Raw genomic sequence first — 14,122 nt, 5'->3', positions numbered from 1 at the left:
GGGGAGAGTGGGGAGATGGAGAGGGTGGGGGGGAGTGGTGGTGGGTGGTGAGTGGGTGGCAGAGCTGTCAATCCGCACGGTTTATTCCGTGTTCTTGTGCAGAGAGATTGAGTTGTCAGGTTATACAGAGTGTAGCCGTTTCAATGCTGGGTAACGACAAGAATGTTTGTGTCTATTTGTTAGTGTTTGTTCCTTGTGATGGGACTTTGCAGGATGTACGTTGAGATGTGTAAGGATCACGGAGTGATCAATAAAGGTCTGAGTTGGGTCTGTAGTAAGGTAGGGCACTGATAAGGGGTTGACAGGTGTGGGGTGGTGAGTGGGGATGAGTGAGTGGGGGTGAGTGAGTGGGGGTGAGTGAGTGAGTGAGTGGGGATGAGTGAGTGAGTGAGTGGGGATGAGTGAGTGGGGACGAGTGAGTGAGTGGGGACGAGTGAGTGAGTGGGGATGAGTGAGTGAGTGGGGATGAATGAGTGAGTGGGGTTGAGTGAGTGAGTGGGGGTGAGTGAGTGAGTGAGTGAGTGAGTGGGGATGAGTGAGCGGGGGTTAGCGGGCAGGGGTGAGCGGGGCGGGGGTGAGCGAGCGGGGGTGAGCGGGCGGGGGTGAGTGAGTGAGTGGGGATGAGTGAGTGGGGATGAGTGAGTAAGGGTGAGTGAGTGAGCGGGGGTTAGCGGGCGGGGTGAGCGGGCAGGGGTGAGCGAGCGGGGGTGAGCGGGCGGGGGTGAGTGAGTGAGTGGGGATGAGTGAGTGAGTGGGGATGAGTGAGTGAGTGGGGATGAGTGAGTGAGGGTGAGCAGGCGGGGGTGAGCGGGCGGGCGTGAGCGGGCGGGGGTGAGCGAGCGGGGGTGAGCGAGCGGGGATGAGTGAGTGAGTGGGGATGAGTGAGTGAGTGGGGATGAGTGAGTGAGTGGGGATGAGCGAGCGGGGGTGAGCAGGCGGGGGTGAGCGGGCGGGCGTGAGCGGGCGGGGGTGAGCGAGCGGGGGTGAGCGAGCGGGGATGAGTGAGTGAGTGGGGATGGATGAGTGAGCGAGTGAGTGAGTCGGGGTGAGTGAGTGAGCGAGTGGGGATGAGTGAGTGAGCGAGTGAGTGGGGATGAGTGAGTGGGGGTGAGCGAGGGGTGAGTGTGGTTCGTACTGGAGGCAGCGGCTGACAAAGTCCACCAGCTGAGGGTGGTGTCCCTGCAGTGCGCGGTGCAGGGACAGGCTGCCAGGTGGACGCTGCTGGGACACGTTGTAGGGGAGACCCTCAGGGTCTGCAGAGAGACAGAGAGACGCACGCAGAGTCACCCGCCAGCACGTCGCCCACATACCCAGTCAGACACTTGACTACCCACCTTCATATACACCTACATACCAACTCACCCACCCACTATCTTACTCACTCACCCACCCACTCCCCTACCTACTCACCTACCCAACCACTCGCCCACTCACCCACCCACTCACCTCCCCACCCACCTACCTACCCACCCACTCACCCACCCACTCACCTACCTACTCACCTACCCACCCACTAACCCACCCACCCACCCACCCACTCACTCACCCACCCACTCACCCACTCACCCACCCACCCACTCACCCACTCACCCACCCACTCACCCACCTACTCACCTACACACCCACCTGCTCACACACACCCACCTATGCTTCCTAGCGACCGCTACAGAAAGCCCCAAACCCCACCCCATTCCCCACCTCCGGCATATTCAGAGACCCCCCCCCCAGCCCCCCCCCAACCCCCCCCACAAATGAACCCTATAAGAGCCTCCCTGCCACCCCAGCTAACAAGACGGAATGGGTTACGTCGCTGGCGCCAGCCTGCCCGAGCCTTCGACTCACCAAAGTAATTTGACCACTCATCCCCTTAACTACCCACCTTCCTATCCACCTACATACCAACTAACCCACCCACCCACTCACTCACCCACCCACTCACTCACCCACCCACCCACTCACCTACCTACTCACCTACCCAACAACTAACTCATCCACCCATTCACCCACTCACCCACTCACCCACTCACCTACCTACTCACCTACCCAACAACTCACTCACCCAGCCACTCACCCACCAACTCACCCACCCACCCATTCACCCACTCACCCACCCACCCACTCACCTACCCATCCACCCGCTCACTCACACGCCAGCCTGCCCGAGCCTTCGACTCACCAAAGTAAAGTGTCCTGTTAGGGGCTTCGTCCACCATCTTTGTCGGGGGCATGCCCAGGATCTGCACGTGGTTTCAGACGAAGACAAAAGGAGGAGGAGGGGGAGGGGGAGGAGGGGGAGGAGGGGGAGGAGGAGGGGGGGTTACAGCCGGTGTAGCCTCAGCGGGCCCATTGTGGCCGTGAAAGGGAATCAAATTCTATGAGTATGGGTCTCTGTGGGTCTGTATGGGTCTCTGTGGGTCTCTGTGGGTCTGTATGGGTCTCTATGAGTATGGGTCTCTGTGGGTCTGTATGGGTCTCTATGAGTGTGGGTCTCTGTGGGTCTGTATGGGTCTCTGTGGGTCTGTATGGGTCTCTGTGGGTCTTTATGGGTCTCTGTGGGTCTGTATGGGTCTGTATGGGTCTCTGTGGGTCTGTATGGGTCTGTATGGGTATGGGTCTCTGTGGGTCTGTATGGGTCTCTGTGGGTCTGTATGGGTCTCTGTGGGTCTGTATGGGTATGTATGGGTCTCTGTGGGTCTGTATGGGTCTCTATGAGTATGGGTCTCTGTGGGTCTGTATGGGTCTCTGAGTATGGGTCTCTGTGGGTCTGTATGGGTCTCTATGAGTGTGGGTCTCTGTGGGTCTGTATGGGTCTCTGTGGGTCTGTATGGGTCTCTGTGGGTCTGTATGAGTATGGGTCTCTGTGGGTCTGTATGGGTCTCTATGAGTATGGGTCTCTGTGGGTCTGTATGGGTCTCTATGAGTATGGGTCTCTGTGGGTCTGTATGGGTCTCTATGAGTATGGGTCTCTGTGGGTCTGTATGGGTCTCTATGAGTATGGGTCTCTGTGGGTCTGTATGGGTCTCTATGGGTATGGGTCTCTGTGGGTCTGTATGGGTCTCTGAGTATGGGTCTCTGTGGGTCTGTATGGTCTCTATGAGTATGGGTCTCTGTGGGTCTGTATGGGTCTCTATGAGTATGGATCTCTGTGGGTCTGTATGGGTCTGTATGGGTCTCTGTGGGTCTGTATGGGTCTCTATGAGTATGGGTCTCTGTGTCTGTATGGGTCTCTATGAGCATGGGTCTGTATGGGTCTCTATGAGTGTGGGTCTCTGTGGGTCTGCATGGGTCTCTATGAGTATGGGTCTCTGTGGGTCTGTATGGGTCTATGAGTGTGGGTCTCTGTGGGTCTGTATGGGTCTCTATGAGTATGAGTCTCTGTGTCTGCATGGGTCTCTATGAGTATGAGTCTCTGTGGGTCTGTATGGGTCTATGAGTATGGGTCTCCGCGGGTCTGTATGGGTCTCTATGAGTATGGGTCTCTGTGGGTCTGTATGGGTCTATGAGTATGGGTCTCCGCGGGTCTGTATGGGTCTCTATGAGTATGAGTCTCTGTGTCTGCATGGGTCTCTATGAGTATGGGTCTCCGTGGGTCTGTATGGGTCTCTATGAGTATGAGTCTCTGTGTCTGGGTCTCTATGAGTGTGGGTCTCTGTGGGTCTGTATGGGTCTCTATGAGTGTGGGTCTCTGTGCAGACCAACAGAGACCCATACCCATAGAGACCTGCCTGCCCACCCACCATACCCACCGTACCCACCCACCATACCCACCCACCATACCCACCGTACCCACCCACCATACCCACCCATCCACCTTACCCACCCACCCACTGTACTCACACCACCCACCGTACCCACCCACAGCCCGTACCTCGATGCAGCAGTGCAGGTGCTCTTCGTAGGTGCGCGAGTCAAAGAGAACCTTGCCGGTGGCCATCTCGGCCACGGTGCAGCCCAGCGCCCACATGTCCACGGCACACGTGACCTGGTAGCCCAGCGGCAGCTCCGGGGACATGTAGGGCAACGTCCCACCCACGGTTTGGGCTGCACAACAACAACAACAGCAGCAACAACAATGACAACAACAACGACAATGAATATGAAGTAGAGGTCGTCCCAGATTGTCTTCACCAGAGGTACCGTGACCCCACCACTACCACTACCACCACCACCACCACTACCACCACCACCACCTCTACCACCACTACCACCACTACCACCACAACCACCACTACTACTACCACCACCACCACTACCACCACCACTACCACCACTACCACCACTACCACCACCACCACTACCACCCAGAGGTCGCAAACGGGTTTTGATTCCTTACCCGTACCCGTACCCGGCCGCACCAGGGTCGCAAACGGGTACCTGTACCCGAAACCCGGCCGGGTACGGGTAGCCGTTTGCGACCCTGGTGCGGCCGGGTACAGGTATGGGTAGGCCGTGAGTCACCGGTGAGTCACCGTTTGTCACTCATTTCCCAACGTCTTGTCTCTTCTCACAATTCAAGTTCCTAGAATTAACCCACCCGCGCCTGCAACATGGCTTCATCCCAGGAGGTCGCAATCGGGTACCCGATACCCGTACCCTACCCGTTACCCGGCCGGGTACGGGTACGGCCGGGTACGGGTACGGGTAGACCGTGAGTCACTGGGTGAGTCACCGTTTGTCACTCATTTCCCAATGTCTTGTCTCTTCCCACAATTCAAGTTCCTAGAATCAACCCACCCGCGCCTGCAACATGGCTTCATCCCAGGAGGTCGCAATCGGGTACCCGATACCCATACCCTACCCGTTACCTGGCCGGGTACGGGTACAGCCGGGTATGGGTACGGGAAACCCATTTGCGACCCTGGTGCGGCCGGGTACAGGTACGGGTACGAGGGGTAAGGAATCAAAACCCGTTTGCGAGCTCTGCAGCACAGCGGGTGGCGCTGTGCAAGTAGCGAATTGGAGCGTCCTGGTCACGTGACGCTGAACCTCACTGAGTGGCTGCGTCGGGTGGCGGCGGGTCGGACGACACAACGTTGACATTGACGCGAACTAACCCTGAAAAACAAATCTCCACGCACGCAAAGCCACTCACAGTGAGACTTCAGGTAGCAGCTGCACCCGAAGTCGGTGACCCTCACTTTGCCGGCCGCCGTGAGTAGAATGTTGTCCTGGACAAAGGGGGAGAGACGGAGAAAGAATTAATTCTAGATTTGAAGCTTTCGTGACTGCAAGGATTCATATTCTTAGGTTTTTTCGGTAAAGTCACGTAGGTAAAAAATTTAAATTAATAAAAGTAAAATAAAATAAAAAATCACGACGTTTCGGAGGCAACACAAGCTTCCGTCTTCAGGTGGAACCGTCACAACCACGACAGCTGTATTAAGTAAATGAGAGATTACAAGAGATACCACTCCGTTTATATAATGGTTGAGGGGGAAGGGCCAGGAACGGCACACTTTTTATTAATATGGTAAGGTGAGGCTTAAGACTAAGAATAGACTGCATAACAAAAGACTGAGCCTGTATTATGGAGAGGTGCGGTTTGTGACTAACGCCTAGCCTACATAACAAAAGTGTGAAAAAAAGAAAAACTAAACCTGGTAAAACAAAACTGGCTGTCTATCAGAAGGAATTCCACTCTGTGAGGTTACAGCAATAGAGTGTCCAGCCAGTAGCGGGTATGTCAATCAAAGTGACGCATTGACACCCACACGGGCTGCAGGGTTTTGGTGGTGCATGTTGTTGCTGCCATTTATTGTGAAAATTTCGTCACAGTTCCTATGACCACTGTTTCATTGCTTTCATGGCTTTATTTTGGTGATTTCGAAAAGTGTATTGGTTTAGCCATGTTTGTTTGTGATCGCTGCAAAGTGTGATCCGTGTTTTGATTTGGTGTGCTGATCTTAAAGGGGCATTGAAAAATGTTGACACTTCGACTGATGCTCCTGCTGTTGTGGAGTGACTCATGCAGCCAGCTATGGCTGCAGGGTTTGGTGGTACATGTTGTTGACGTCGTTTATTGTGAAAATTCGGTCACAGTTCATATGATCACTGTTACATTGGTTTCATGGCTTTATTTTGGTGATTGTATTGGTTTAGCCATGTTTGTTTGTTGTAGTACAGAGTTAGACTGATGGCCTTAATCTAAGTTGTCTTGTGGATGTTGTTGTTGTTTGACTTGCATCCCACTGGGATTTTTGCACACAGCGTTGGTGTACGGTGTTTTTTTCTGCAATATTTTGCTGTCTTTTCTTGGATTTTCTGTTTGCACTCAGTCACATATTCACTTTAAGATGTTTTCTTGTTCATGTTTTTGTTTTTTGTTTGTTGCGGTTGCACCCGTGACCCCACCACTACCACTACTACCACCAACACCACCACCACCACTACTACCACCACCACCACCACCACTACCACCACCACTACCACCACTACCACCACTACCACCACTACCACCACTCCCACCACTACTACCACTACCACCACCCCTATTACCACCAACACCACCACCACTACCACCACCACTACCACCACCACTACCACCACTCCCACCACTACTACCACTACCACCACCACCACTACTACCACCACCACTACTACCACTACCACCACCACCACTACCACCAACACCACTACCACCACTCCCACCACTACCACCACTACCACCACTACCACCACCTTCCTCCAGATGGACGGAGCCAGCGCATCGACCCCGCGATCAACAGCGGCCGGGCTGCCTCGGCGCCAGCTAACCGAGTCCCCGGTGAGAGGGTGCGATCACCGCCCCCGCTCCGCTCACCGGCTTGATGTCCCCGTGGACGATGCCCCGTCGCTTGGCGTACAGCAGGAAGTCGAGGATGGTCCTGGTGTACTCCCTCAAGCGCCTCACGCAGATTCGCTTGATGCTCCCTTTGCTCATCACGTCGTAGAGGCTCTTCCTGTGACGACGACAACGACGACAAGGACGACGATAATTGGGTTTTTACCCTTCTATCTGGCAACAAAACTGACACCTTCTAGATTTGAAGCTTTCGTGACTGCAAAGATTTATATTCTTAGGTTTTTTCGGTAAAGTCACGTAGGTAAAAAAAAAAATTAATAAAATAAAAATAACATAAAAATCACGACGTTTCGGAGGCAACACAAGCTTCCGTCTTCAGGTGGAACCGTCACATAACGACAGCTGTATCAAGTGACATTTAATTTGTCTTCACTTGATACAGCTGTCGTGCTGTGACGGTTCCACCTGAAGACGGAAGCTTGTGTTGCCTCTGAAACGTCGTAATTTTTATTTTATTTTACTTTTATTAATTTAAAACATTTTCCCACGTGACTTTACCGAAAAAACCCTAAGAATATGAATCCTTGCAGTCACGAAAGCTTCAAATCTAGAATTCCGAAATAAATCAACTATCAAGCGGAGCAATGGACACGCACGTGGGTGGGGGAGGGGAGGTAGGGGGGGAGGTTCGCGTACTTCAAGAGCTCGACGACGAGGCAATTGTGTCCGCGGAATTGGAACGTGTCCAGGAGCCGGATGACTCCGTAGCGCTCATCGCTGGCCTTGCCCTGCAGCTCCTTGGTCACCTCCAGCTCCGTCCTCTGGCGGGACGCTGTCGAGGTGCTGCGTAGAGGGAGGGGGGAGGCCACGAAATCAACGGTGACTCTGTGTGGGTGACTCTGTGTGGCTGACTCTGTGTGGGTGACTCTGTGTGGGTGACTCTGTGTGGGTGACTCTGTGTGGGTGACTCTGTGTGGGTGACTCTGTGTGGGGGGGTATGTGTGGGTGACTCTGTGTGGGGGGGTCTGTGTGGGTGACTCTGTGTGGGTGACTCTGTGTGGGTGACTCTGTGTGGGTGACTCTGTGTGGGTGACTCTGTGTGGGTGTCTCTGTGTGGGTGACTCTGTGTGGGTGACTCTGTGGGTGTCTCTGTGTGTGGGTTTCTCTGTGGGTGTCTCTGTGGGTGTCTCTGTGGGTGTCTCTGTGGGTGTCTCTGTGGGTGTCTCTGTGGGTCTCTGTGGGTGTCTCTGGGTGTCTTTGTGGGTGTAGTTTGCAGCAGTTTTACGGCAGTTAGCATTTTGTCAGCGAGTCCATAGTCAGTGGCCGTGTTCACGGCGGTGCCTCCAATCGTTTGATGATTATTGTCCGAGAGCGCGGGCAACCGCGGACTCACCACAAGGGCAGCGACAGCATCTTGACGGCCACGAGCGTTTTGGTTTTGTGGTCGAGGCACTGCAGCACCAGGCCCTGGCCTCCCTCGCCGATCAGCTTCTGCACCTCGTAGCGGTAGTGGAGCTGCTCCTTGCGGACCTGGGGAGGCGGAGGAGGAGGCAGGGACCGGTAGTCAGAGTCGTCGCAATCGGAGCGCCTGACGCTCAATGGTGGTGGCAGCAGCGGCAGTCGGGGCTTCCACGGCCGCCATTTTCCACGGCCGCCATTTTCCACAGTGGAGGTTTCTTTTCGTTTGGGTGTTAGATTGCGCGAATGTTTAAATGTTTCGTTAAACTACCGAATGCTTCAATCTTAATATGGAGCTTTCGTGACTGCAGGAATTACTCTTTGGTTCTTTCGGTAAAGTCACGTATAAAGATAAAATAATAAATTAAATAATAGCATACGACGTTGCAATCGAAACGTTGTATGCAATTATTTAATTTATTATTTTATCTTTATACGTGACTTTACCGAATGCTTCACTTGAAGCTTTTGTCACTGCAGGAATTAATATGTTTGGGTCTTTCGGTAAAGTCACAAAGATTAGTTCAAAGAAAATAATAAAAATAACAGAAAACTACGACGTTTCGATCGCAACGCAAGCGGTCGTCTAACTGTTATTTTTATTATTTTCTTTGAACCTGTCTACGTGACTTTAACGAAAGACCCAAGAATACCGAATGCCGTTAAAACTTGGGGGGATTGTCCGCCTTTTTGCGTTTATCCATCTAACCCTCAATAGTAAGACACTGGGTAGTGAGACACTGGCGGTGAGACACTGGCGGTGAGACACTGGCGGTGAGACACTGGTGGTGAGACACTGGTATTGAGACTAGGCCCTAACAAAGGCTGCTTTCTTTGGTGTAGACCAATCAGTATCAAAGGCAATGCCACATATTATCAGAGCATGTTTCTGTCTGTATGTTCACCGCAAGTATGTGTTTTATTTACAGAAAGGCTACAGCCTATTGTTACGCTGTTAAAGGCCCCACCACTGACCTGCTATGTAGCTCTTCTTTTTCAAGAGCGACCTGACCATCACAAATCATTGCTCAACGAAGTGGGGCCTTCTCATTACCACCGTGTGGAAATGTGTAGCGGAAGCCAATTGCTCTAAATGTGTGGTGACGTTGTTTCTAAATGTGGAAGAAAAAACAAGTATAACCCGTAAAAACAAAGTTTTTCACTATAAATCCTTTTTATGCGTGGCGGCTAGAGTACTCTCGTCCTCTGGCTTGAGATGGCTGCCACCTATGGGTCAGATGATTGCATTGAACCATTAAGCAATTGGTAATTAAATATTATATTTTTGTCCTAAAAAGTGTAAAATTTTGGAAAAACATTTTCACGAACATTAATTGTCACGCACAACGAGTCTGTGTGGAAAATGTCAGCTCGATTGGATCACGGGAAGTGGGTTAAAAAACGACCGAAAGATTTGCACGGTCGTAAGCAAGCAAGCAAGCAAACTTAATATAAAGGATTTAAAAACGGAGGACCCGGAAAAATCCACGCAACCACGGGCAGAGAGATAGAGACACAAACTCCAAATATGCAGCAGCAGGCGTCAGGGTCGGTATCGAACCCACGACCTCCTGTATACCAAGAAAGGGAGTTAACATCTCCTGGCCACCGTGGCTGACGTTGTTGTGAGTGGATTAGCGAAAGTTTGCTTCATATGGTGCGAAATAACTTTAATACATACACAGAAACCCAGATCCTGAGAGACCCACAGACACCCAGACCAATAAAGACCCACACAGATCCTTAGACACCCACAGAGACCCCAGAAACCCGTAACAGAATCTCAACTGACTGTCTGTGTTTGGTGGTGGTGGCAGATTTAACAATTACACATTTATACTCATGCCTTCTAACCCAACAAAAACCTCTGTGGGTGTCTAATGGTGTCTCTTTGGGTGCCTCTGTGGGTCTCAATGGGAGTGGGTCTCTGTGGGTCTCTATGGGTGTCTCTGTGGGTCTCTATGGGTGTCTCTGGGTCTCTGTGTGTGTCTCTTTGGGTCTCTATGGGTGTCTCTGTGTCTCTGTGGGCCTCTGTGTGTGTCTCTGTGGGTCTCTATGGGTGTCTCTGTGGGTCTCTATGGGTGTCTCTGTGTCTCTGTGGGTCTCTGTGTGGGTCTCTGTGGGTCTCTATGGGTGTCTCTGGGTCTCTGTGTGTGTCTCTTTGGGTCTCTATGGGTGTCTCTGTGTCTGTGTGTGTCTCTGTGAGTCTCTATGGGTGTCTCTGTGGGTCTCTATGGGTGTCTCTGTGTGTGTCTCTTTGGGTCTCTATGGGTGTCTCTGTGTCTCTGCGGGTCTCTGTGTGTGTCTCTGTGGGTCTCTATGGGTGTCTCTGTGTCTCTGTGGGTCTCTGTGTGGGTCTCTGTGGGTCTCTATGGGTGTCTCTGGGTCTCTGTGTGTGTCTCTGTGGGTCTCTATGGGTGTCTCTGTGTCTGTGTGTGTCTCTGTGGGTCTCTACGGGTGTCTCTGTGTCTCTGTGAGCCTCACAGGGATGTAGTTGTTGTTATCGTCGTCGTAGCCATCATTGTTCTTGCCGCCCCGGGGTTTGTCGACCTCGTCCACAGTGAAGAACCAGACTTGTTCCATGGCCGCCAGCTCCAGCTTTTGGCGATGACTCAGCTGAGGCCCAAAGAGATCCAGGATCGCTGCACACGTGACAACAACAACTTAAACTTTGAACTATTTTGTTTTGTTTACATGCCAGGTAAGGCCACCGCTAGAGCTACATCGTCGTCATCATCACGTGGAGACTCATCACTCCACCCATACTCACAGAGACCCACAGAAACCCATACTCATAGAACCATAGAGACCCATACACATATAGATCCATAGAGACCCATACTCATATAGATCCAGAGACCCCGGCATTACTTTGCCGAAAGAACCAACGAGTATGGATCCCTGCAGTCATGAAAACTTCAAATTTAGATTAAACTATAATATTTATTATCTTGGCAGGTAAGGCCCTACCCAAGTTACTAATATCATCATCTTCATCACGTGCAAATATATAGCGGCAGCCAAATACTCTATACCCATGCAACATGGCTGCTGTGACATCCCCCATGCAACATGGCCACCATGACATCCCCCATGCAACATGGCCACCATGACAACCCCCATGCAACATGGCCGCTGTGATATCCCCCATGCAACATGGCTGCCGTGACATCCCTGATGTAAAATGGACAAAATAGAATTCCCCCATGCAACATGGCCACAGTGACATCCCTCATGCAACATGGCCGCCCTACAGACCCCCATGCATCATGGCCGCCGTGTAATCCCCCACGTAACATGGCCATAGTGACGGCCCCCATGCAACATGGCCGCAATGAAGTCCCCCATGCAACATGGCTGCCACAAAGTCCCCTAAGCAACATGGCCGCCGTGAAGTCCCCCATGCAACATGGCGGTAGTGACTTCCCCCCCCCCATTCACCGTGGCCATGTTTTCTCTCACTGCTGTTCTCACCTCGAGGCGATTTGCTGCGGATGGGGCCGGTGCCGGCTGCGGACAGCGCGCTCCACGTGTTGCCAGAGACTCCCTCCCTCCTCGCTCCAGCTTGGCTTGTCTACACGCACAGAGACAAAGATAAAGATCCCCCGTGTAGCCTTAACAGACTATAGGGGCAAGTGCTGTTAGCGAGCATCACCTATGAAGGTCGGCACGGTACACGAGGGGGTGGGTGGCCAGCACCACGCTCGACCGCCTTTGTCTCCCCAGTGGCGATGTTTACACACCGTACCAGGTACTCATTTAAGGCTGAGTCGACCTGGGGGAGGCCCAGGGCCAGTTTAGTGCTGGTGGTGTTCATAAGGGATGGTGGTGTTCATAAGTGTGGGTGGTGATCATAAGTGTGGGTGGTGTTTGTAAGGGATGGCTGTGTTCTTAAGTGTGGGTGGTGTTTGTGAGTGTGGGTGGTGTTTGTGAGTGTGGGTGGTGTTTGTGAGTGTGGGTGGTGTTGGTAAGTGTGGGTGGTGTTGGTAAGTGAAGGTGGTGTTGGTAAGTGTGGGTGGTGTTTGTGAGTGTGGGTGGTGTTGGTAAGTGAGGGTGGTGTTGGTAAGTGAAGGTGGTGTTGGTAATTGTGGGTGGTGTTTGTGAGTGTGGGTGGTGTTGGTAAGTGTGGGTGGTGTTGGTAATTGAGGGTGGTGTTGGTGAGTGTGGGTGGTGTTTGTGAGTGTGGGTGGTGTTGGTAAGTGTGGGTGGTGTTGGTAAGTGTGGGTGGTGTTGGTAAGTGAGGGTGGTGTTTGTGAGTGAGGGTGGTGTTTGTGAGTGAGGGTGGTGTTGGTAAGTGAGGGTGGTGTTTGTGAGTGTGGGTGGTGTTTGTGAGTGAAGGTGATGTTGGTAAGTGAGGGTGGTGTTGGTAAGTGCTGGTGGTGTTGGTAAGTGTGGGTGGTGTTTGTAAGTGGAGAGTCGGGGCCCATGCGTACATCCATGGTGTTGATGCTCAGAGTGGCTTCTCTCACGCAGCAGTCTCCAAGGTCTCTGTGTGGAAAGCTGTGGGAGGGGGGGAAGGGGGTGGAGATGGTGTAGAGAGTCACAACACGAACTCACATCCTCACCACTGTCACACATCCCCCCACCAGGAACCCACCATTCTCACCACGAACCCCTATCCTCACCACGAACTCAAAACACGGACTCACATCCTCAATACAAACTCAAAATATGGACCCACAAACTCACCACGGACCCACACACTCACCACGAACCCAAAACACGGACCTACACACTCACCACGAACCCACAACACGGACCCACACACTCACCATGAACCCAAAACACGGACCCACACACTCACCACGAACACACAACACGTACCCACACACTCACCACGCACCCACAACACGGACCCACACACTCACCACGCACCCACAACACGGACCCACACACTCACCACGAACACACAACACAGACCCACACACTCACCACGCACCCACAACACGGACCCACAAACTCACCATGAACCCACAAAACGGACCCACAAACTCACCACGAACCCACAATACGGACCCACACACTCACCACGCACCCACAACACGGACCCACACACTCACCACGCACCCACAACACGGACCCACACACTCACCACGAACACACAACACAGACCCACACACTCACCACGCACCCACAACACGAACCCACAAACTCACCACGAACCCACAAAACGGACCCACAAACTCACCACGAACCCACAATACGGACCCACACACTCACCACGAACACACAACACGGACCCACACACTCACCACGAACCCACGACACGGACCCACACACTCACCACGCACCCACAACACGGACCCACACACTCACCACGAACCCACAACACTCACCACACACTCACCACGAACCCACAAAACTCACCTCGTCAAACGTTTCGCTCGGATGGCTTCAGCAGAAGTCGTTGGAAAGGCGACGATGACGAAGCTGCAGCAGCTGCAAGTGTAAGAAGCTGCCGTCTCCTTCACGCGCGTCTACAACTCTGAGGAAGCACGTGGCGATTTCGACGTCACCGGTGACGTCTCAGTGCGAGGGGCGTGACCACGCCCCCTTAAGCCACGCCCCTCCGAGTGACGTCACGGCGCGCGACCACGCCCCCGGAAGTCGCCTCCCGCCCCCCCCCACCTCCACCCCCAGATTCTACTTCCGCTTCCGGTCGGGGTCAATGGCGGCGTTGGCGGGAAAAATCTGAAGCCTGTCTGGGCCTCCTCGAGGTCGACTCAGCCTGAAGAAGCCGACACGCGGCTCTGTGTGTGGTGAGTCTGTGGGTCTCTGTGTGGTGAATCTGTGGGTCTCTGTGTGGTGAGTCTGTGGGTCTCTGTGTGGTGAATCTGTGGGTCTCTGTGTGGTGAGTCTGTGGGTCTCTGTGTGGTGAGTCTG

The 14,122-nt window shown here is 53.1% G+C and overlaps 1 protein-coding gene across 1 annotated transcript; it reads right to left on the bottom strand.

Moving 5' to 3' along the window:
• Window positions 1–4,987: 4,987 nt before the first annotated feature.
• On the bottom strand, window positions 4,988–13,707 carry LOC133339539 (dual specificity tyrosine-phosphorylation-regulated kinase 2-like). Its single transcript, XM_061547642.1, has 9 exons — window positions 13,607–13,707; window positions 12,673–12,739; window positions 11,714–11,813; window positions 10,724–10,881; window positions 8,175–8,311; window positions 7,478–7,624; window positions 6,800–6,938; window positions 5,093–5,168; window positions 4,988–4,998 (listed from the first exon to the last, which is right to left on the bottom strand). Exons 2-9 carry the CDS (start codon window positions 12,676–12,678, stop codon window positions 4,988–4,990), a joined length of 774 nt encoding a protein of 257 aa, XP_061403626.1. The 5' UTR covers window positions 12,679–12,739; window positions 13,607–13,707.
• Between the last annotated feature and the right edge of the window lie 415 nt (window positions 13,708–14,122).

The sequence above is a fragment of the Lethenteron reissneri genome, unplaced genomic scaffold (genome assembly GCF_015708825.2).
Source record: "Lethenteron reissneri isolate LAM-NWPU_2019-01 unplaced genomic scaffold, ASM1570882v1 scaffold_1875, whole genome shotgun sequence".
NCBI classification, from domain to species: domain Eukaryota; kingdom Metazoa; phylum Chordata; class Hyperoartia; order Petromyzontiformes; family Petromyzontidae; genus Lethenteron; species Lethenteron reissneri.
This window is presented reverse-complemented; position numbering and strand designations above follow the sequence as displayed.